At 47.8% G+C, this 24,162-nt stretch overlaps 1 protein-coding gene across 2 annotated transcripts in view; it reads right to left on the bottom strand.

The window, feature by feature from the left end:
* The window catches only part of MYBL2 (MYB proto-oncogene like 2), a 36,879-nt gene extending 18,534 nt beyond the window's left edge, over positions 1-18,345 (bottom strand). The window contains exons 1-6 of one of the 2 annotated variants that reach the window (XM_086702264.1): positions 18,123-18,345; positions 14,588-14,681; positions 10,063-10,134; positions 9,122-9,214; positions 8,699-8,919; positions 5,451-5,613 (exon numbers count right to left, since the gene is read on the bottom strand). In XM_086702264.1, coding sequence (XP_086558390.1) covers positions 5,451-5,613; positions 8,699-8,919; positions 9,122-9,214; positions 10,063-10,134; positions 14,588-14,681; positions 18,123-18,142 — 663 coding nt within the window. In that variant the 5' untranslated portion in view covers positions 18,143-18,345. The remainder of the gene's footprint in view (positions 1-5,450; positions 5,614-8,698; positions 8,920-9,121; positions 9,215-10,062; positions 10,135-14,587; positions 14,682-18,122) is intronic. The other variant, XM_025932017.2, reaches the window with a different exon arrangement.
* Positions 18,346-24,162: the final 5,817 nt, after the last annotated feature.

Genomic DNA, 24,162 nt, shown 5'->3' with positions numbered 1-24,162 from the left:
TCAAAATAAACTTAAAAAAAAAAAAGCAGATTTGATTAAAAACTTATACCTGCTACAATTGGAGAAAGAGGAGGAAGGCCATAAACACCATTTAAAGGTTCGAATGTGGGCATCCCACTTCAGAAAATAGCCACATTGAAAATGGCTTGGCAATTACACATAGAATGCAGAAAACACTTAACATATGACCCAGCAATCCCAATCCTAGATATTTACCCAAGAGAAATAAAAATTTATGTTCACACAAAATCCTGTATACAGATGTTCATAACAGCTTTATTTATAAACACTAGCCAGAAACAATGTCCCTCAGCTGGTAAATAAAGAGTAGATGGTACCTGCATATGACAGATTATCACTCAGCAATAAAAAGGAACAAATCACTGACAAATGCAGTCACAGAAGAGTACAGACTGTACGATTCCATTTATATGACATCCTTACTAAGATAAAACTACATCGAGACAGAAAACAGGTAAGTAGTTGCCAAGGGCTGGGGACTTGGGAGTTTTAGGGGGTGATGAAATGCCCTCCACCTTCACTGTAGTGTTGGTTACATTTGTCAAAACTCACAGAACTGTCACTAAAAGGGTGAATTTTACTGTCTATAAACTACCCTTTTACAAAGTGAAGGGATGAGGAAGCTTCAAGTTTCCCAAACCGGAAAAACGGAGCTACTACATGATGAAAGGGTAATATTCTTTTTTTTTTTTTTTAACGTTTATTTACTATTGAGAGACAAAGAAAGACAGAGCATGAGCATGAGGGGCAGAGAGAGGGGGAGACACAGAACCCGAAGCAGGCTCCAGGCTCTGAGCTGTAAGCACAGAGCCCGATGCGGGGCTCGAACACACAAACTATGAGATTATGACCTGAGCCGAAGTCGGATGCTTAACCGACTGAGCCACCCAGGCGCCCCGTAATATTCTTGATATAGAAATAAAAGTTTGTGAATTATTAAAAAAACAAAAAAAGAAGGGAAAAGCAAATCATTAAAGAAAAACGGTCAACTTCACCAGTAGTAAAATCAAAACCAAATACTCCACTGTTGCTCATAAAACTGGCAAAGATAGTCTTATAGAATCACAGCCACTGGTGACACAGTGTGGGAAAACAGGCAATGCCATGTGCTGCTGACAGGAAAAATGGTGCCACCACTTGAATGACAATTTGGTGATGCCTATGAAAATCTCAAATGTCCGTACCACTTGACCCAGTCATGCCACATCTGTAAAATTAACCCATATAAATAGGTAAATGTACAAAGAACTTGAACAGTGATGTTCGTTGCAGCATATTAACAAATGGTGACACATGTTCATCAATAGGTTATAAGAGGTGACAGAGTCAAGAATGGTATAGAGATCTGTATATACACAATGATGTGGAAAGATTTAAGAAGAAACCTGTAAGGCAGTAAGATAGAACATAATTTCATTTTAACCTTATTGCCCTTAGTAAAAAATGTTGGCAAACACATTAAACAATATATTGGTTCCTTGTGGCAGCTGAGATTAGCAGGCTCACCTTCCATAATACTGAATTCTATAAAGTTTGTAACTCTTTACAATGATCATGCATTGCTTTCAAAGGACAAGAACGAGAATTATCACTGCAAGCACTGACTAGTGAGTGGGGAGAACAGGACATAGTCCCATACACACATTAATAGGCAAACCTTTTCTGGCAGATAATCTAGCAAAATATATTAGAAGTTTTTCAAGAATGTGTCTCAACCCATCTCTAGGAATTTCTAAAATAATTGAGCACATGAGCAGTGATTTTAGCTACAAGAATGGTCATTAAAGTTTTGTTTCTAATTTTAAAAATTAGATACAACCATAATTAAATAAATAGCACAACAGAACCATGAAAATGATGGAGATGACCTCCGGTACTCAGGGTCATGATCTGGGCTCATTCTGGCCCAGCATGACCAGTGCTCCAGACACAAGACACAAAGTGCCAGGGGCAAAAACCTAGCCAATAAACAGACTTTCAACCAAGTAGGATTTTCAGAGACTGAGGAAGGTCTGTCCACTTCCCCTACCCTGAAAGGCAGCCTGGTGTGTGCTGATGCCTGTTTTCTCTTTGTGGGAACATATGCCTCTCCAATAAGAAGTAAAAGGCTTGAAAACATATTACTTAGTTTGTGAATATTACTTAGATACACCAGAAAGTGTGAGTAACCTCCTCCGGTTAGGGGTGTGTGAGGAGTCGAGACTGGAAGTTGATTTACTTTTCATTCTGTATCTTTCCCTACTGTTACTCCATATGAGCATTTGTACCAGGAAATTAAGCGATATTCTCTCTCTCAAGTTGAAAAATCAAGAGACAGAAGCAAAAACATTATGTAATGCTCCAGTAGGGCATTGTAGAACTGGAGCGGTACACAGTTCTACCTAACGGGAAGGAAAAGGGAAGGGGGAGCGGGAAAGAAGAAAGAAAGAAAAGAAAGAAAAGAAAGAAAAGAAAGAAAAGAAAAGAAAGAAAAGAAAGAAAAGAAAGAAAAGAAAGAAAAGAAAGAAAAGAAAGAAAAGAAAGAAAGAAAGAAAGAAAGAAAGAAAGAAAGAAAGAAAGAAAGAAAGAAAGATTATTCACGGGGCACCTGGGTGGCTCAGTCGGTTAAGTGTACGACTCTTGATTTCGATTCAGGTCACAATCTCACAGTTGTGAGATCAAGCCCATGTTAGGACCTGAGTCAGGCCTTACACTGAGCATGGCACCTGCTTAAAATTCTCTCTCCCTCTCCCTCTGGCCCTCCACCACTCATGCTCTCCTCTCTAAAAAAAAGGATTATTCACTCGTTCACCATCACAGAAGAAACTAGAACAGAGTACAGAGCGTTACCTACCACGTACTCAGCATTGTCGAATCTCCATTCTTTGACACGTTTGTTTCAAAATTTTTTAAGTTTATTTTTTTTGTGTATGTAATCTCTAAATGTGTATAATCTCTATATACAACGTGGGGCTTGAACTCACAGCCTTGAGATCAAGAGTCACATGCTCTTCAGAGTGAGTCAGTCAGGTGCCCCAAATCTTTATTTTTCAAGAATAAATCATTAGAGGGGCACTTGGGTAGCTCAGCTGGTTAAGTGTCCAACTTCGGCTCAGGTCATGATCTCATGGTTTTTGAGTTCAAGCCCCGCCATCAGGCTCTGTGCTGACAGCTCAGAGCCTGGAGCCTGCTTCAGATTTTTTGTCTCCCTCCTTCTCTGACCCTCCCCCAACCTCATAGACACGCACTTTCTCTCTCAAAAATATAAACATTTTTTTAAAATAATAAATAAATCATTAGAGGGACACCTGGGTGGCTCAATCAGTTAAGCATCTGACTCTTGATTTTGGTTCAGGTCATGATCTCATGGTTTGTGAGTTCGAGCCCCAAATGGGGCTCTGCATGGACAGTGCAGGGCCTGCTTGGGATTCTCTGTCTCTCTCTCTCAAAAATAAATAAATACACATTTTTAAAAGGGGAGAAAACAAATAAATAAAAGGGAAAAAAAGAATAAATCATTAGAGACATAGCTTAAAAACATCAATAAAGTTTGCTCCAGAATGCAGTTTAGGATGTAAACATCTGCACACTGGTTACATTTCTACAACTGCATATGTAATATATTTGTGCACTGACAGCATAGAGCCTGCTTGGGATTTTTTGTCTCCCTTGCTCTCTGTCCCTCCTCCAATCACTCTCCCTCAAAAATAAATAAATAAACTTAAAAAAATTAGGAAAGATGGGAATGTAAGCTGGTGCAGCCACTCTGGAAAACAGTATGGAGGTTCCTCAAAAAACTAAAAATAGAACTACCTTACAACCCAGCAATTGCACTAGTAGGCATTTATCCACAGGATACAGGTGTGCTGTTTCGAAGGGACACATGCACCCCCATGTTTATAGCAGCACTATCAACAATAGCCAAAGTATGGAAAGAGCCCAAATGTCCATCGATGGATGAGTGGATAAAGATGATGTAGTGTATATATAAAGATGATGTATATATATATATATATATATATACACACACATATATATACATATATACACACATATATATATGTATATATATACACACATATATACACACATCCACACACACACACACACACACACACACACACACACACAATGGAGTACTACTTGGCAATCAAAATGAATGAAATATTGCCATTCGCAACTACGTGGATAGAACCGGAGGGTATTATGCTAAGTGAAATTAGAGAAAGACAAAAATCATATGACTTCACTCATATGAGGACTTTAAGAGACAAAACAGAGGAACATAAGGGAAGGGAAACAAAAATAATATAAAAACAGGGAGGGGCTAGGGCGCCTGGGCGGCGCAGTCGGTTAAGCGTCTGACTTCAGCCGGGTCACGATCTCGCGGTCCGAGAGTTCGAGCCCCGCGTCGGGCTCTGGGCTGATGGCTCGGAGCCTGGAGCCTGTTTCCGATTCTGTGTCTCCCTCTCTCTCTGCCCCTCCCCCGTTCATGCTCTGTCTCTCTCTGTCCCAAAAATAAATAACAACGTTGAAAAAAAAAATTAAAAAAAAATAAAAATAAAAAATAAAAACAGGGAGGGGGACAAAACAGAAGAGACTCATAAATATGGAAAACAAACTGAGGGTTGCTGGAGGGGTTGTGGCGGGGGGTGGGGGCTAAATGGGTCAGGGGCACTAAGGAATCTACTCCTGAAATCATTGTTGCACTATATGGTAACTCATTTGGATGTAAATTTTAAAAAATAAAAAATAAAATTAAAAAAAAAAGAAAAAAATATTAGGAAAGAGAAAGTAAAACTTAAAAAAAAGAACTGCACGGGGTTGCCTGGTTGGCTCAGTCGGTTAAGCGTCTGACTTGGGCTCAGGTCATGATCTCATGGTTTGTGGGTTCGAGCCCCACATCAGTCTCCACACGGGTGGTGTGAGGTCTGCTTGGGAGTCTCTCTCTCTGCTCCTTCCTCACTTTCATGCTCTAATAAATAAATAAACTTAAAAATAAAAAATAAAATAAAAAAAGAACTGTACACTAAACACAGATTTTACTGTATGAGAATTATACCTCAATAAATCTGATTTTTTAAATTGCAAACATGCTTTTAGTATGAAAAATCTGGAAAGGGCACAGGTAGGAAGGAAGCTGCTGGGGAGGACAGAAGGAGGTTTAGGATCTCTTCAACCCAATCCTCCATTTCATATGTCAGCTTGTTCTGTCGTAATTCACCTGCGTACAAATAGGTGTCAGGTATGCACAGAATTATGGGACAAGGGAAGGCCTTGATGAGAGGCGTAGCCCACGAGATCCCGTGGTAGGAGCTAATGGACAGCTGTGGCTAAGTAAGATGGAAAGGAAAGAAGAGGCATTAAATGAGATGGTCTTGGAGGAATATGCCACCTGACAAACCCAGAGCCAAGCCCTGCGGCTGAGTGGCCTCAGGCCGCTGTCTCACCTGGTCTTCCACGGGGCGGGCACTCTGGCAGCCGTCCTTGTCCTCAAGCTCCAGCAGCAAGTACACAGGGGGCTTGCAGTCTTTGGACTCACTCAGGAAGCCACCTGTGTCCACCTTCCTTTTGATGGTGGAGTTCCAGTGATTCTTCACAGCATTGTCTGTCCTGCAGGGGCCAACAGGGGGCCTTTGAACTCTGCAGGCCATGTGCCACCAGGCATGTCACTAACCTGAGTTCCCACTTCAGTAAACAAGCGTTCAGCCTGATGACTCTGAGGTCTCTTAGCTCTAAGATAAAATTACACGTGTTTCTAGCCCTCAACAATTTACAGATTTCCACTAACCTCAACAAAATAAGCAAAGGTTTTATTGGGCCTATGGGAAAATCACACCACTGAAATATTTCTGAAGCTCTCATTCCCTTCTCTGTGCACCTTGCACCTGTAGAAACTAGAAACAAACCCCTGGTTGCTGACCTCCGCTTTGAGGCTCACAGTGACCTTGAATACAAGCCCTGGTTCACCTCCCAGACTACAAAATGGCCACAGAGGGCAGAGCTAAATGACACAGAGGGTCTAACACGGGTCATCTGAATTTCAGCTACTTTCTCTGGAGAATCAGGAGACTACTTCACACTCCACCACTTACTGAAGACTACACGAGGACACACATACATAATAGTAGAAAGCACAGAGCAGCACAATGCTACAGAAGCACAGAGTAATACAGGAGTATACAGAGCCACCCAGGTGGCTCAGTCGGTTAAGTGTCCAACTTTGGCTCAGGTCATGATCTCACAGTTCGTAGGTTCTAGCCCTACATCGGGCTCTGTGCTGACAGCTCAGAGCCTAGAGCCTGCTTCAGAGTCTGTCTCCCTCTCTCTCTGCCCCTCCCCCACTTAGACTCTGTCCCTCTCTCAGAAATATACAAACATGAAAAAAAAAAAAGGGCAGTATGGAAGTATGGGAATTACAGTGACAAAAGGGCAGATTGGTATAGAAAGAATAGCAGAGCAGTAGAAAAGTGCATGTGGCACGGAAATCTAGAACAGTACAGCAGACAAAGTGTAATAAAGCATGTGGTAGTTTAGAAGTATGGAGTAGCACAGGACTATGGTAGCATCCAGCAGAAAAGCAGGAAGCAGCACATGGCAGCAGAGTAGTAGAGCACAGGGCAGTACAGCAGTAGATAAGTATAAAATAGTATCGCAGGAGAGAAGCCCACAGCAGTACAGCTGCAGCAGTGCATGGCAGTAGATCAGTACAGAAGCACAGAATACAACAGCACTACAGAAGCGCACACGGCGGTGGCGCCATGCAGAGGTACTGGGTGATACAGCACCACGGAAGCCCCCTGCAGTGCAGCCGCAGTACAGAAGCACGGACTAGAACAGCACCACGGAAGCCCCCAGCAGTGCAGTGCTAAGCAGCACGAGGCAGCTCAGCAGTACAGCACATCATAACCAGAATTACAGAAATGCAGGCACATAGTAGGCACTTCCTTCCTCAGAGGTCCAAGCAGAGTGCTCTTCTGTGAACAGTTAGCTCTTCCCCTGAATTGTGCACAGACACGAACAGCCGGACTGAACAACCAGTCAAAGAGGGGGGCCTGGGGGGGCTGGGTGGCTCAGTCAGTTGAGCGTCCGACTTTGGCTCAGGTCATGATCTCACGGTCCATGAGTTCGAGCCCCGCATTGGACTCTGTGCTGACAGCTCGGAGCCTGGAACCTGCTTCAGATTCCGTGTCTCCCTCTTTCTCTGCCCCTCCCACACTCATGTTCTGTCTCTCTCTGTCAAAAATAAATAAACATCAAAAAAAACCAACACTTTTTTTTAAAAAAAAGAGGAAGGTCTGTATCTCCAAACACTCCCACTGAGGCTGTCAGGACAGAGCACTGACCACACAGGGGTGTGGGCGCTAAGGGGAGGTCGCTGGGGAAACGAACACAGTCTGGAAAGAGAGAAACCTTCTCTGAGAAAATAACATCCCCCACCAGGGACTGAAGGAGAAGACTGTGTTGGCTATACAAGGGGCACACGCTGAGTGTGTTCCAGGACGACATAGGACCACAAGGAGCTCCTCAGAAGGAGCTTGCCATGGCTGCAGGGCTGAGAGGAGGGCAGAGCGGCTACAGCCCAACAGGTAAGGCAGGGTGACAGTGCATCAAGGCCAGGCTGGTGGCATGAGCCAGGACAAGCAGGCCACACTGGGAAAGAGACCGGGTCTTCAACCCAAGTATTAGAAGCATCAGAAGAGTAACACACTGGGTTTGAATTTTGAAACTAGACCATTCCAGACTTCAGGGGAAATACACCATCTGGCATTTTATCTTCTCTCCATCCCAGGACCACAATGCCATAACAGACAAAGGATTAAGAACTGAATATGGGGGAAATGCACAAGGACACAGAGACCAGGATAGAACACAGCTGCAAATAAGAGATTTTTCTGTTTCCAGAAGATGGAAAGCAGTTAGGGGATCAATAAGCAACTTAGGAGACTGGGAGTTGACCCTGGAGGAAGATTCTGGCAAGAATGGAGCCAAGTCTTCCCAATGCTTCCCCAGAAACCCAAGAGCTTCTTGAAGGGATCAGGTCCAGCAAGGAATAGAAAACTGAGCAGTGATTCTGACGTCTAGGTCCTGGTCCTGACCACACAGGCAGGAAGAGAGAGGTTTATTCTCTAGAAAAAAGACCTCAAGGGGTGCCTGGGTGGCGCAGTCGGTTAAGCGTCCGACTTCAGCCAGGTCACGATCTCGCGGTCCGTGAGTTCGAGCCCCGCGTCGGGCTCTGGGCTGATGGCTCAGAGCCTGGAGCCTGTTTCTGATTCTGTGTCTCCCTCTCTCTCTGCCCCTCCCCCGTTCATGCTCTGTCTCTCTCTGTCCCAAAAATAAATAAACGTTGAAAAAAAAAAAAAAAAAAAAAAAAATTTTAAAAAAAAGAAAAAAGACCTCAAAACCCTGGCAGAGGGCAGGGATGGTGCACAGAGCTCCAACAGGGACCAAATGAGAAATGTGTACACAGAATGGGAGGTCCCCAGGCTCCTTCTCCCTGCCCTATTCCAGAACTGTCTACAGCCAGGCCCGGGCACCCCCCGGCAAGAATCTGAAGAATTCATTCATTTCTGGGAAAAGTGAACAACCACAGAATAATCAGACTGGCTCTTGGTACATCCCCCCAAAAGGCCAGAGGACGCCTTCCCTTCCCGGGAACATCCCTGCCTGCTCTGGCCCCCGGCCCCCAGCAGCTCACCTCCCCGGCAGCATCTTGGCGATCTCGGCCCAGCGGTTGCCCAGCACCTTGTGGGCCTCACAGATGATGCGGTCCTCCTCCTCAGTCCAGCAGGACTTCTTCACCTCAGGGTTGAGGTGGTTGTGCCAGCGCTCACGGCACTGCTTCCCCAGCCGGCCCTTTAGGTGCTTGGCGATCAGCGTCCACTGCTTTGTGCCGTACTTCTTGACCAGCTCGATGACCTTGGAAAAGTCCCCTGTGAAGTCAGGGAGACATGGCCCTCCCTCACGCCCACCACAGCACCTTCCCTCCATGTGAGCCTCACCTTATCACGGCCCTGAGAGGGGCCAGTCAGACACCCCAGCCGACCCCCAGGACAGACTCATCATCCCTTGATCCTCTGGTGAAGGCCCACTGTGTGCAAGGCACTGTCCCGATAGTTACCTTTTGGTCCTCCTCTTTGGTCCATGGCCCCTTGACCAGGTCTGGATTCAAGACCCTCAGCCACCGGTACTGGCATTGCTGGTCAGTGCGGTTCTGGGAAGAGAACAGGAACCTGTGAGGGTTCCTAGGACAGCAGCCTTGGACCCTGGCTGAGCACTGGGTTTAAGGGGCCATGCCTACCTCAGACAGGTTCTGTCTTGTTCCCTTCACCCACCATTCACTGCACTCCCCCATGCCACACACAGGGTTTCCCTGTACAAAGTTACCTCCCATCCCCCAACACAAGGAGGCTGCCATCATGAGCCATAAATTCCTATAGAAGCTGGTGGTATATGCCAGGGGTTTTGCTTCTGAGAAAGCATTAGTCCCCTAAAGGTTTTAGACCTCATGGAAGTAGGGAAGGCGAGGACTGGGGTAGAAAGGGTCTGCTGACTTGGTCCGTGAGCTGCCAAGTAACTCAGGAAATAAGCCACAGAGTAGCTCCTGCCACATCCCCTGCCTATGACACCTGCAGTCTTAGGGGTGGGGATATGGGGGACCCGCATCCCCAGGAGGTTCTAGCTGTTTGCGGGGGGAGATGCTCGCCAGGAAGCCTGACGAAAGTATCACTTCCCTTCGGTTTCAGTCTCACTGTTGAGACTTTGCACTTCTTGAATGAAGAAATGCAAATGTGCCACTGGTCACATACTGCAGACCACAGAGAGCCTAAAGACCATCGGGCCTGCAAAGGCTGCTGTGTGGAGATGCTTATGACAGGGGCTCTCAAATTCTGGCTTGGGAAGAAAGGGTCTAGAAAGCTTGTTTTATTTTATAGGGGGAGCAGGGGTAGCTTGGTAAGAAATACCCTCTTCTCCTTGACAGAAAGTCTGTCCCAGGCACACTGTCTGGTCACCCAGAACCCTTATCTCTGACGGAGGGGGCCACTGAGGGGCTGCACTCACAGGAAAGTGGCTGGCCAGGAACTTCCAGTCTTGTTGTCCGAACTGCCTTACCAGGGTCCTCAGCTGCTCATCCTGCCAACGCCAGAAAGAGAAGGCTCAGCTTGTACACGTGCAGAAAGCAGCCGTTCATGATGGAGGCAGCCCAAAGGCCAGTCATGTAGGGAGTGCCAACGCTGTGCCAGGTATACAGACACAGCAACAGGCAGCAACAGAGCTGCCTGACCTTGTGGGAATTACACTCCAGAGGGAGCTAATCAAAGGCTCTCACAAACAAAAGTAAAGCCACCCTGTGGCTGGCTCGGGGCCAATGGACAGGTACAGGGTGACTGCCTTTTGAGGGAGACCAAGGGACAGGCTCAAAGGAAGTCTAATGCAGATAGGATGCAGGAAGCAAGTGAGAGGGGCATGCAAAATGATTCTGGGGGGCACAACAGGGGCCGGACCCACACGAGATCGATTTGAGCCTCTGTGTCACACAAAGCCACTGATGTATTTGAGCAGTCTGATGTGCTTATTATGAAGTTTACCTCGGCAGCTTCAGGGAAAGGGGTTGTAAGAGGGCAGAATGGAGGAAGGGAGGCCATTAGAGGCCCCCAGGCCAGAGATGACAGAAATGCAGCACTAGAGATGGGGAATCTTGGGCAGAACCACAGGTAGTTAGAAGGCAGACAGTAGATGTTAAAATAGTTTCCTGAAAATACACTACTGACTCTCCCAACATGAAATCTCAGGATCATGATGATGCATGAGAAAAGCCAGATATAAGAGAGTACACACCGCATGATTCTATGCATATGACATTTTGGAAAATGTCAACTAATATAAAGGTAGTCAGTGGTTGTCTGAGATCAGAGGGGAGCAAGGAATGTTTAGAAGTTAATGGAAACGTCCTATAATGTGATGGTGCAGGCAGTTTCACAGTAATACATCTGTTGAAATTCACTGAATTGTACCTTAAATGGTTGCAGTTCAGTATGGAAAGTATTCCTCAAATTATTTTTTGTATTTTATACACATATGTATAAAGAAAATATGGTGTAGGGGCGCCTGGATGGCTCAGTCGGCTGAGTGTACAACTTCAGCTCAGGTCATGATCTCGCAGTCCGTGAGTTCGAGCCCTGTGTCCAGCCCTGTGCTGACGCTCAGAGCCTGGAGCCTGCTTTGGATTCTATGTCTCCCTCTCTCTCTGCCCCTCCCCCACTCATGCTCTGTCTCTCTCATTCTCAAAAATGAATAAATGTTAAAAAAAAATTTAAAACAAAAAAAGGAAAATATGGTGTATATCCATACAGTGGAATGTTATTCAACCTTAAAACATAAGGAAATTCTGTTAGAAGCTACAACAGAGATGAACGAGGAGGACACAGGTGAAATTAGCCAGTCAGAAAAGGACAAATACTATATGATTCCACTCATGTGAAGTATCTAAAGTAATCAATTCTTGGGGCACCTGGGTGGCTCAGTCGCTTAAGCGTCCAACTTCGGCTCAGGGCAAGATCTCACAGCTTGCAGGTTCAAGCCCCGTGTCAGGCTCTGTGCTGACAGCTCAGAGCCTGAAGCCTGCTTCAGATTCGGTGTCTCCCTCTCTCTCTCTCTGCCCCTCCCCTGATCCCTCCCTCTCTCTCTCTCTCAAAAATAAATAAACACTAAAAAAATATATATTTAAAGTAATCAAAATTGGGGTGCCTAGCTGGATCAGTTGGAGGACCATGCAATTCTTGATATCAGGGTCATAAGTTCAAGCCCCACACTGGGTATAGAGATCACTTAAATAAATAAATATTTTAAGTAAATAAAATAAGTCAAAATCATAGAAACAAAAAGTAGAAAAATGGTTGCCAAGAGTTGGGGAAAGGGTGAAAGGAATTTGTGTTCAATGGGTATAGAAATTCAATTTTGCGGGGCGCCTGGGTGGCTCAGTCGGTTGAGCGTCTGGCTTCGGCTCAGGTCATGATCTCACAGTTTGTGGGTTTGAGCCCCGCATCGGGCTCTGTGCTGACAGCTTAGAGCCTGGAGCCTGCTTCTGATTCTGCGTCTCCCTCTCTCTCTGCTCCTCCCCTGCTCATGCTCTCTCTCTCTCCTTCAAAAATAAATAAAAACATTAAAAAAATTTAAAAAAAAAAAAGAAGAAGTGGGGCGCCTGGGTGGCGCAGTCGGTTGGGCATCCGACTTCAGCCAGGTCACGATCTCGCGGTCCGTGAGTTCGAGCCCCGCGTCGGGCTCTGGGCTGATGGCTCAGAGCCTGGAGCCTATTTCCGATTCTGTGTCTCCCTCTCTCTCTGCCCCTCGCCCGTTCATGCTCTGTCTCTCTCTGTCCCAAAAATAAATAAACGTTGAAAAAAAAAAAAAAAAAAGAAGAAATTCAATTTTGCAAGATAAAGAAGTTCTAAAGATCTGTTGCACAATGGGAATATATTTAACACTACTGACCTGTATACTTAAAAATGGCTACGATGATAAAGTTAACGTCCCATGTTTAACACACACATACTCCTGGACAGAAAAAAAAAAGCCACTAGAGAAATCCAGACCCTCAAGTGCAATCCAGCACCACCTGGGCAAAGTCCCCAAAAATCCTGTAGCTGAGCCAGCCCCAAACACCCTGCCCTCCTCTGCCACCCGGCCTGGTCAGGCCAACACTCCCCTTCTTCCCATGTCCTCATATCCATCTCTAGCACTGCTGTCCCGACAACTGGCAAGGACACTTTGCTGTTTCACCTCCATCTCCTCCCGGATCCAGGGACCTCCTCCCACTATCACTTCCATCCTACTGTCCTAGTGTCTCCACAGCTGGGCACCAGTCTCCAGGCCCCAGATTGCCCCCCCAATCTCTTATCCATCCTACACACAGATTAGTTCCCCTTAAGCCCAGCTATGTTCAGGTCACTCCTCTGCTTTAAAAACCTTCAATGGCTCCACCCTGCTAGCTCAACAATCCTACACACTGAGCCTGACATTCAAGGCCTTTCAGGATTTGGCCTCAGTCAATCTTTTCGTCCTTATCTTTCATCCATTCAATCCATTCCATTCAAGGACTCTTCCCTTTAGCCAAACCAGGGCCCCTCTTCTTGCCTCTCTCCACCTATAGCCCATTTCCTATTCTTACATACCCATCGCTTTGCACTCTTCCCTGACTGGATTTCCAAATCCTTATCCATGAAACTTTCCCTGAGCTCTTCGGGCAACATTAACCTCTCCTAAAGGTATTTCAACAATTACCCCTCCTACGTGCTAGGAGCCTTAGCACGGGAAGGAGAGATACAACGGTGAGCACACACTGATCCTGCCAGCACCAGGGATCGCCAAAGCACATCCACAGGCCCATGCAGTCTTCTCTCTCCACCTCAAGCGGAGAGCGGTTCTGGGCTGGGGGCCCCAATTTATTTGTTCTTCTAGGCCTACAAGAGCTGAATATAGCTCCTGACCCACAGTGGGATGAACAGAAAAGGCTGGCTTAGCGCTCCTCTGAAGAAACATGATTTTAAAAGGTTTTACAACTCATACACAAAGCTGGGGAAGAGTGGGGAGCCCTAAATTAAACATACCTAGGAAAAAGGAGGCAGAATAAAAAGATAAGGCCAGCAGGAGTCTAGGATGGAACAGGAGACTAGACCTTAGAAAAGGTCTGGCAGTTTCTATGAAACTAAACCTATATCTACCCCAGGACCATACTTAAGTTATCTCCTCTAAAGAAATGAAAATACAATCCTCAAAAAAGATTTAGGCAAGAATCCTCCCAGGAGCTCTATCCACAATAGCCAAAAACTGGAACCAGCCCAAATGCCCATCAACAAGTGAAACATATTGTGGTAGACCCATACAGTGGAATGCTATTCAGTAACAAAAACGAAAAAATTGCTGAATCAAGCAACTATTTTGTTAAGCAAAAGAAGCCAGATAGAAAAGAATACAGCCTTATGATTTCACTTATAGGACATTCAAGAACAGGCAAAACAACTCAAACTAAGAGACATCACATTAGCCATTGCCTGGAGCCAGGGAAGATGGACCTCAAAGGGGACTTTCTGGGATAATGGAGGTGGTGCTTACTTATATAAGTAAGTACTTACTTATACATACTTGTCAGAACTGCTGAACTATTCACCATTAAAAGGTGCATTCGATTATATATAAATTATACTTCTGGGAAGCTGATTAAAAAGAGAATCAATTCAGAGCTGGATGTCTGAAGACAATTTTCAAAAATAATAAAGAGGAGGTTGCAGATTTAGCAGTTAAAGGACAAGAAGCACAATTAACGCCCATGATGCAGTACAGGCCGGCTTCCAAGAGAAAGAACAGCAACTGCTGGCCCTGAGGTCTGAGAGACATTCTCCCGAGAGTCCTCCATGTGGAGGGCTGAGAAGAGGCATTGTGGAGAACCAGAGGACCCCTCCACCTCTTCCGCTGGCTCTTCATCATACCCAACGGGGCATCAGGCAGACATACCCCAGGCTCAGTTCTCTGACCAGCCCCTCAGCTGCCATCAGCCTCCCTCCCTAAAATGTCCCTCAGTGTCACTCACCTCCTCGTGGGTCCATTTGACCTTGCACTTGCTGTCCCTCTGCTCTGGCACGTCTGAATCTGTATCCTGGTAGTGCAGCTCATCCAGCTCCTCGCTGCAGGGAGAGCAAGCTAAGGGTCAAGGCCATGTGTCACACTGCTGTGTGATGGATGGACAGTGATCTCTAGGTAAAGGCTTGGGGGAGGCAGCCTTTTAGGCTCTACTTTTGATATGTCCACCTCCTCTTTTTTTAATTCTTTAATGAATTAGCGTTATGGGCAATTTTTATTTTCTTCTTTATTTTTCTATTTTCACAAACACCCTAATGATTTAAAAAGCTTCAAGAAAAAAAGATTTCACCAAGAATATTGTAATATTTGAAACCAGACACCCATTTAATATTTTCTTTTGCACAGGGGCACCTGGGTGGCTCAGTCGGTTAAGTGTCCGACTTCAGCTCAAGTCATGATCTCACAGTTTGTGAGTTCGAGCCCCACGTAGGGCGCTGTGCTTACAGCTCAGAGCCTGGAACCTGCTTCGGATTCTGTGTCTCCCTCTCTCTCTGTCCCTCCCCTGCTCACACTCCGTGTCTCCCTCTCTCAAAAATAAACATTTGGGGTGCCTGGGTGGCTCAGTCGGTTGAGTGTCCGGCTTTGGCTTGGGTCATGATCTCATGGTTCGTGAGTTCGAGCCCCGCATGGGGCTCTGTGCTGACAGCTCAGAGCCTGGAGCCTGCTTCGGATTCTGTGCCTCCCTCTCTCTCTGCCCCTCCCCCGCTCATGCTCTGTCTCTTCTCTCTCAAAACTAAATAAACATTTAAAAAAATTTTAAACATTAAACATTAAAAAAAATTTTTTAATATTTTCTTTTGGACAGAACTTTTTAAAATTTTATGGATTATTTTAAGGATTAAATCCAATGATATATGCAATCACCAAGTACCAGGATTTCAAGAAATATTGGTTATCTGAGAATAACATTTTAAATACATATCCTCAGTGACTATGTCCATTTTCCAATCCTTGCCTACACACAGGCATGGTTTATGGAAAAGAAAATCAAAGTACAAGCAACCTGGACTTCTGGATGTTCTTATGTTCTAAGAGGTAGTTTTTCAAGTTCCTCTAAAGTCTTCATATTTATCTGGTTTAATGATTACAAAAGTGGAAATCACACTATCCACCTCCAGGAATGTTGGTGCTGGGGGTGAAGGCAGGGTAAGGTTAGTAAGCTCCCAACTCCGGTCAGTGGGACTGCCTCAGGTCATCTGTTAGGCACATTCCTAAGTCAGGTGTCTGTAGGTGGGAAAAGCCATTTCCAAACAAGCAAGACAGCACAAGCCTTGTTCCAAAAGGACAAGGACTTCCTTGCATGTCCATCTTCCTTCCCCTTCTAGGAAGAGCTCAGCATCTTCCTAGAGTCACTCTTGTGCTCCCACACCCTGGAAATCCTCCTGTCTCAGAATGAGACTCCCTTTGGGGGTTGCCACCAAAGACCTTAAGAAATGTTTGCTAAGGGAATGACCAGGTCCTCGAATTAATAACTAAACATGAAGTCTACTCGTTGACAAGAAATGTTAAAGTAAATCTTTTCAAAGTAGAAAAAGAAGGAATGGACAATGTCTAAACCCAGGAATACATCGGTCACAGAAGGAGCTAGAATTGAACCTTGTCCGGTCTTCCCTGACCCCATTTATGGTGTCTTCCTCCAACACAAAGTAGGAGGCAAAAACTCCACAAGATACTAACAGAATAAAGCTGCCTTTAAAATCAACTGCATCCAGACTTCTAACAGAAACCATCTTTGGTTCCCCAGCACCCAGCTTCTAATAGCAGCTCAGTAAACGTTCCCTCAAGGATGAAACGTGTGGACACTCCCTGGTGCTCCAATACTTTAATGGGGACAAGCAACTCAGCTGGGAGAATTCTGTGAGATAGTATACAAAATTTGCTTCTATCATCAACATGAAGCTAACGGACTACTTCACTAGCATTCCCAGTATCTCCATTTAACAGATGTGGAAATCAAGGCTGATGGGGATTATGCCACTTGCCAAGTCCACGGAGCCAGACTGCACACCTGCATCTTCAAGCCCTCACCCTGCAATGCCAGCTGAAAAAGCAGACACCAAGCCGGTGGTGGCAACCACCTGTAGGTCCAACACACCCTTTCTATGCCCTTCAATGTTCTGGGCTCTGCTCCAGGCCAGGTGAGTCAGAAGCTGAGCAGGAAGTGGGGGCACTGGTGCAGAGGAGAGTTACATCAATCGGCCAAGAATCGAACTGAGGGGCTGTGGGGTGCCAGGACGCAGAAATCACCCCTCACATGGGACAGGAGTCCTCCACTGAGCCCTAAGGGAGCAGTGGCAGAGGACCTGGGGGTTTTCTGGGGCTTCGGTCATTCCCTGGAGTAACAGTTCCAGCACCACCTATCAGGACAGGGTCCCACAGGTGCCTGACCAGAAAACTCCTGGGAACTGGAGCTGCCCTGGGAAATGGTGGCCTGAGAGACAGAACCCGTGCCGGCACCCTCACCACTGCCCAGGGATCAGAGGCTTCCTCGCTGAGAGGAACTCTGGGGAAGGTCAGCAGTGAGTGTTTCTCAAGTCTACACCCTCCTCGGGAGGGGGCAAACACCATGGGAAGAGGGGGTTAAGGTCAAGGGGGCTGCGCCATTCCAGGGAGGGAACAGGGCAGGCAGGCCCCCTTTGTCCTCGGACTTCCCAGACTGATGAAAAGCCCAGAAGTCAGGCCCCAGGCACACAGGTGTAGACAGAGACCTGGAACCCACACACGAGGTTCCAGGCCCCGCGCTGCCACTTATTCTCTGGGGGAATAAGTAAAATGGAGACCGCAGTTCCTGCTTGGCCCCAGAGCGGTCGTGATACGCACCGGTCTCTCTTCCCCTCACCTTCTACCCCAGCTGCTCCAAACTCCTCATGTGGAAAAGGAGCACAGATCTCTGAAACTAAACCGAGCTCCAGCTCGACACCCAGGTTGGGACCGGCGGGAGTGGGGGACACACAAGAGTCCCCTCCCCCCGGCCCCCTTCTCAGGCCGGAGAGAGAGTTGGGGGTGCTCTGTACTTCCCCTAATGTTAAGAAACGCCCTCCGCCAGAAACGAATCCAAATAGGCTTGAACCAAAAGTCCTCCAGGCTTGGGCTTCCCCCTCTCTGCGACTTGGAGGGAGAAACACATTCCCACCCCAGGGGTCGCCTCCCTCCCCGATAAAGGCCCTAGCAGCTGACACCGCCGTCCCACCCCCACCCCGCAATTAGGCGGGAGACAAAATGACATCATGCAGGGCTTGGCCCGGGTCCCGGGAGCCCCGCCCGCCCCGGCTCCGAGGCCCAGCACGCCCGGGGAGCAGAGCGAGGGGCCCCCAAGAGCCCCCCGGCTTCCCGCGGGCCCCCCTGCCTCGGGCTACCGGGTACGCGGCAATTCCCGGGGAAGCCCCGCCCCGCCCGGAGGGGCCACAGCGAGGGTGGGGGGTGGGGGCAAGAGTCGGGGTGGAAGGGAAGGTGGGGGGAGCCCTCTGCCGCCCGGCTCCGCTCACCCGCGCGTCCGCCGAGACATCCCCCCGGCCCGGGCCGCGCCGCGCTCGCCCGCCCGCCGGCTGAGCCCGGAGCGGGAGCCGGGCCGGGGTCAGGCGCGGCTGTTCGGGCCGCTCCGAGCCCCCGGGCCGTGCTGGGAGCCGTCAGCCTGTACGCAGGTCCCGCCGCCGCTCGCAGGCACTTCGGCCGCCGCCGGCGCGCACAGAAGCACTTTTCTATCTCCCGCCAAGCGCGTCGGCGCCGCCCGGGCCTGGCGCGCGGGCGGGCGGCGTGCGCGGGGCGGAGTCTGAGGGCTGCGCGGGGGTGGAACCGGAGGGGCGGGCACAGGGGCGGGGCCTGTGGACAGGGGAGCGCCGCACCCTCCCAGAGCTCTGAAGCCTCAAGGCCCGGAGCGCGGGTCGGGGAGTGTCCCGCGAGCGTCGGGGTGGGGCCGGGAAGGCCGGGTTTGAGTGCCGCGGGTCTTGGGATTTGCGGTCCCGAACCGGCCGCCATTTGACTGAGGCCGGACCCAGGCCAAATGTGGTGGGTCCCGGGCGGCCCAGAAGTTGCCCATCCAGGAGACTGAGGAAAAGTAGTGAGGCATAAGGATGGGAGAGTCAGGCTAGGGAAACAGCCTGTGCAAAACCCTAAGCGCTACTCCCAGGGCGCTCCTCCGTCCCCTCACCCCTACCTAGGCAGGGTCTGTGCCTTCGAATTGTCTCCCTGCTTCCTCTCCAGCCTCGAATTCGATGGCTCTCGCTCGGTCCAACTCCCGGCAGTCTGAGTGAGCTTCCTAAAATGCAAAATCGATCTTTCCTCTCCGGAACAGAAAACCTCTCTCCCCTCCCTCAGGGTAAAATATTCCCTAATCAGGTTTATAGGATTCTGCCAAATCACCACCCTGCCCCTAGTCAAAGGAAAACTAGCTAGCCTCCTGGCCTTTTGCCTTTGCGTGGGGCCATTGTCTGGCCGGGAACACTTCCCGCGGCTCGCACCGAATTCCAATCTATGCTTTGGGTTCCCTGCCCACCATCTGCTCGTCGACTAGTGCATTTTTCCCTCCGAACTATGCGCACGCTGAGGTCCAAGTGGCCTCTCAATTCACCGCAGTATCCCCAGGGCCCAGAATTGTACAAGTGCTTAAACTACTAGAGGCTTAGCAAGGATTTTCCATTTTAAGTTGCCATTTATGCCAAGTACCTCCCAAGAGGCACGTCACACCGGGCTCCCTGGGAGGAATGCTGAGAGCAAGGTAAATGAACTATGCGACGGGAGACTGGGGAAATCTGGCTGAACCCCAGCTCTTAGCTCCTGCTATGTCTCAGATTCCTCTTCCTGAAATCTGAGGAAAAGGCCACCTTACTGGGCACCTGAGGCCAAACTAGCCAGCTGCTGCAAACTTCATTTACCACAGCAGAAGGAACACTGACATCTTAAGTACCAGAAGCTTCCACATCAATTAATTCAGGTCTTCCCCCACCCACTTCCTTCATAAAGTAATTCATGCGGACATCCCCTCTTCATTGCTAGCGAATGATATTTAAGAGTGCAGGCTCTGAAGCCAGACTTCCCGGGGTTTGATTCCCAGCCCCATCATTTACTAGTTGTGTGATCTTAGGCAAATTACTTAACTCCTTTATGCCTGTTTTCTCATATGTAATAATTAGATTTATCAAAAACTTAGCTTTTACAATGTGCCAGCCACTGTTCTGTATGCTTTATAAATTTTAATTCATTTAATCCTCATAACAATGCTATGAGATAGTATTAGAATGATCCTCTTTTGGCAGATGGGGAAACTGAAACACGGCTGTCCCCCTCACCCCCATGCTATTGGTAAACGGCAAAGCAGGGATTCAAACTTGGGTTATCTAGTCTAGAGTCTATGCTCTTTTTTTTCCCCAATGTTTATTTATTTATTTTGAGAGAGAGAGCAGGAGAGGGGGAGAGAGAGAGGGAGACAGAGAATCCCAAGCAGATGCCTCACTGCCAGTGCAGAGCCCAACCCGGAGCTCAGTCCCACAGAACTGCAAGATTGTGACCTGAGCCAAAACAAAGAGTCAGACACTTAACCCACTGAGCCACCCAGGCGTCCCTAGAGTCTATGCTTTTAATCACCACACCGGTACCTACTTTGTAGGAAGGTTGTAGGACTAAACAAATTAATATGTACAAACCACTGAGAATAATCCTTGGCCCTTAGTAAATATTACTTTACTTTTAGTTTTTGTTATTGTTATTGTGATGGTGATGATGATGATGGTGATGATGATGATGACTCTTCAGCTGCCCTCATGCTTGTTCTTTGAAGTCCAGGAAGCTGCTTTGCACACGTTCTCACACGGATTACTAGTTGTGTTTCAGGAGAAAGAGAACCTGGCAGCTCAGGCAAGGTATTTGTCCAAGGCAAGAGACAGGGAGCAGCTGGAGAGCCCACGAGGAACCTGGAACTGGGGCTGACCTGACCAATACACTAGAGCCTAAGAAGCCTAGGGTCAGTGCAGTGAGTCAGGGAGCAGGGAGATCACCCTGGTGCGGGATGGAATCTGGTAATCTCCATAACTGTTTCCTCCAGTTACCATCATATCAACAGATACCCTCTGGAGACAGGACTCCAAGTATACTAAGTACAGCCACACCTGGGAGTGGTCCCTGGGGCCAGGATTGATTACACACTGCTGTCTGGGAAAACTTTCCTGGACATGCCCATCTTGGACAGGGAAGCTGCAGTCATTTGGTTATTCCACAATATTCCCCACCCCAAGCTCCAAACTCAGGGCCTGCCTCGGTCTTGGGAACACAGAATGAAATCTACTTATTAAATGCTCGGGGCCCAGCACCAGGCTGGACACAAAACAAACAGATTGAAGACAGGTAAATGATAAGTAGGATCACATGGCCCTTCTGCCTGGCTTCCTCTCCACCTACAGAACACCTTCCTTAACATCATTCTCCTATCATACTTCCTGCGCCCACAATTTCATTGTTCTCTCAAGAGCCTGGACAGTTCCACATTCACATTTTTAGCTTCAGATCTCTACCATAATGTTTGGCTCCTAGTAGGTACTCACAGAAGGGATTTTACACTTTTTTAAATTGAATGAATGAAATATAACACTAATATTTGGGCTAGAGGATTAGTAAGGCATAGACCAAAACTGAGAGGACGTGCCACACCAGAGTCTGAATTGTATTTAGTAAGATATGGGACATCAAGAGATTTTGAAACAAAGGCAAGTTTTTCAGATACTCTTGCCCCACGCTCAAGGGTCTCAGTGTAGAGGACAGTCATGGTAGCAGGTAAGTGGTGAAGGGTGAAGACAGACCTGAGAGGCCAGCACCAGGACTGGAAATGGCACAGTTACTACAAAAGGGTGGATTCCCCAATGCAGGGAAAGCAATTCAATTACCTGCTGCAAGGAATCTGACCTCTACAGAAAAATTTTCCCACTCACTTCTCAAAAGATTGAGATTTTATGAGTAACTATTTGTAAAGCACCTATCTGTGAGTTCCAGGAAAAAAAAAAGGCAAAATATTCAAGTTAGAAAAGTTGCCATAATCATACTGCTAGAGGGCTCGTAGCTTGACATAAAGCACCCATAATTTGAAATGTAAATATAATGGATACTGTTTGTGAAAATACACTGAAATGATTGAGACTGGGCTGCAGGCAGGGGCTAGTCATTGTGAGGTAATCTAACCATCCATACTCTCCAGAAACTCATCAGCTAATAGGATAGACAATGAGTAAACAGAAAAGTAGAACTGTAAGGGTGAAGATAAACTTCAGGGGCTGTGGGTGCCACCCAAAAGGGTCACTGAAGGCTCTTCAGACCTTGGTGGTTTAGGAATTTGCAAGGTAGCTAATGTGGGGAATAGCACTTCAGGCAGAGGGAGCAGCCAGTGCATGCCAGGGAGAAGAAATATGAAAAAGTACTCAGGGATTGGCCAGAGTTGAAGTCATTTTTGACTCTTCTCTCACATTACTTATCTGATTCATTTGCAAATCCTATTGGCTCTACCCTCAAACTCTACCTTCAAAATATATGGGAAATGCGAATTAAAACCACCCAGCCATATGGAGACAAGAAAAAAGAGTGCGTATGTCCACACAGAGATTTTTACATAGCTTTGTTTGCAACAGCCCCAAACTGGAAACAACCCAAATGTCCATCAACAGATGACTGGGTAAACAAATAATAGATATAAAATAAATATATCCAGGGGTGCCTGGGTGGCTCAGTCGGGTAAGTGTCCAACTTCAGCTCAGGTCATGATCTCATGGTTCGTGGGTTCGAGCCCCGCATCAGGCTCTGTGCTGACAGCTCGGAGCCTGGAGCCTGCTTTGGATTCTGTGTCTCCCTCTCTCTCTGCCCCGACCCCACTTATGTTCTATCAAAAAAAATAAATAAACGTTAAAATAAATATATCCATACAGTAAAATGCTATCCAATAATAAAAAGGAATTATTGATACAATATGAATCTCAAAAATAATTATGCTGAAAAAGCCAAAAAGTGGATATTGTATATCATTTACATACAACTGTAGAAATTGCATAACAGAACCAATCAAAGTGACCATGGTTGCAGAGAAGGGATTACAAAGGGACAGAAGGAATTTGGGGCAGTGACTGATATGTTCCATTTGCATAACTCTAGGGGTGCCTATTCAATCACTGGGAGAAGTGTGGGGTCACTGACCACAGAACAAGGGAAACAACTCTGCTGGGTTTGTCCAGATCATGCCGGCCCCTGCTGTGTCCTGATTTTCACAACTGCACAGAATGAGAATTTGGTCTTTTAGAAACCATTTAACCCAAACTTCTGGCGTTCTTGTAAGGAAGAGGAGACTCCGATACAGCTGCCAGGGCCCTGGGCTGCTTTATACACAATGTTCAGCCTACAGCCCCGACCTCTACCCTGGGCTTTCTGGGCATCAGCTTTCGCAAACTGAGTTCTTTCTTTTGCAATGTGTCCACTTGTCCAGCAACCAAGCAGGGAAGGATTCACAGGTTAGGGAGTTCCGGCACAAAGTCAGGGATGGAACCGTCGAGGGACACCAAAGCCTCCTCTGGCGGCGGTGGAAACCACTTCCACAGCCTGGCCATGCCCCGCGGCCACCCATGGCCCAGGGCCGCATCACCACCCACACCTGGGAAGATGAAAGGAAAATCGGGTTTTGAAGTCCACGTGGCAGTCTGTCGCCGCCCGCTGTGCTCCGGAGGGAGTGACGTGACCTGTTTCGAATCGCCCCTCTGGTAAACGGGGCTACACGAAGGCCCGAGCGGTCGGACTGCCGGGCGCGCGTTCTGTCTCAGGCGCGGCGCGAAGCATCGCGGGAGTCGCGCCTCCTGACGTCACTCGGGGGCGCCTGCGCTCGGGGTCCGCTGGGAGCCGGGCTGCGAGGTGTGGAGCCCTGACAGCTTTGCCTCTTCCGGCTGCTGCCTGGCGCGTGATCCCTCGAAGCTGTAGTAGCTGGGAGGCTTCTCCCGACGCCTGCCATTTCGGGTCGTGCGGAGGACGGGTGAAAAAAAGGACCAGGGGTTATGGAGGTGGTCGGCTCCGACCTCGTGGCGGTCACGGGAATTGGCGTCCAGTGGTCCCTCGGGCCCAGAACCCTGTTGACCGCTCTGCCTCCACCCGGCCCTGACTCCCCGTGTATTTCAGCAACCCGGCACAGGCTCCTGACACTGCAGTTTCCTTCATGCTACCATTGCGCGTAACCATTTGCGACTCTACGAAGTTAATTTCTCTCCCCAGTTAGATTGTGAGCTGCATAGCAGAACGCTAGTGTAAACGGTGGTAGGCTTCATGGTAAAATTTGGTATACGCAAAATTTCTTATTCTTTTTAAAGTAAATATTTCTTGGGGCACCTGGGTGGCTCAGTCGGTTGAGTGTCAGACTTTAGCACAGGTCATGGTCTCGCACTTCGTGAGTTCGAGCCCCATATCGGGCTCTGTGCTAATGAATAGCTCAGAGCCTGGAGACTGGTTCGGATTCTGTGCCTCCCCCTCTCTCCCCCTCCCCTCCCCTGCTCATGCTCTGTCTCTTTTTGTCTC

Source organism: Puma concolor, chromosome A3 (genome assembly GCF_028749965.1).
Source record: "Puma concolor isolate L17-30 chromosome A3, mPumCon1.1.hap2, whole genome shotgun sequence".
Classification (NCBI taxonomy): Eukaryota; Metazoa; Chordata; class Mammalia; order Carnivora; family Felidae; genus Puma; species Puma concolor.
Note: the sequence above shows the minus strand (reverse complement) of the source record. Positions and strands in the feature narration are given on the sequence as shown.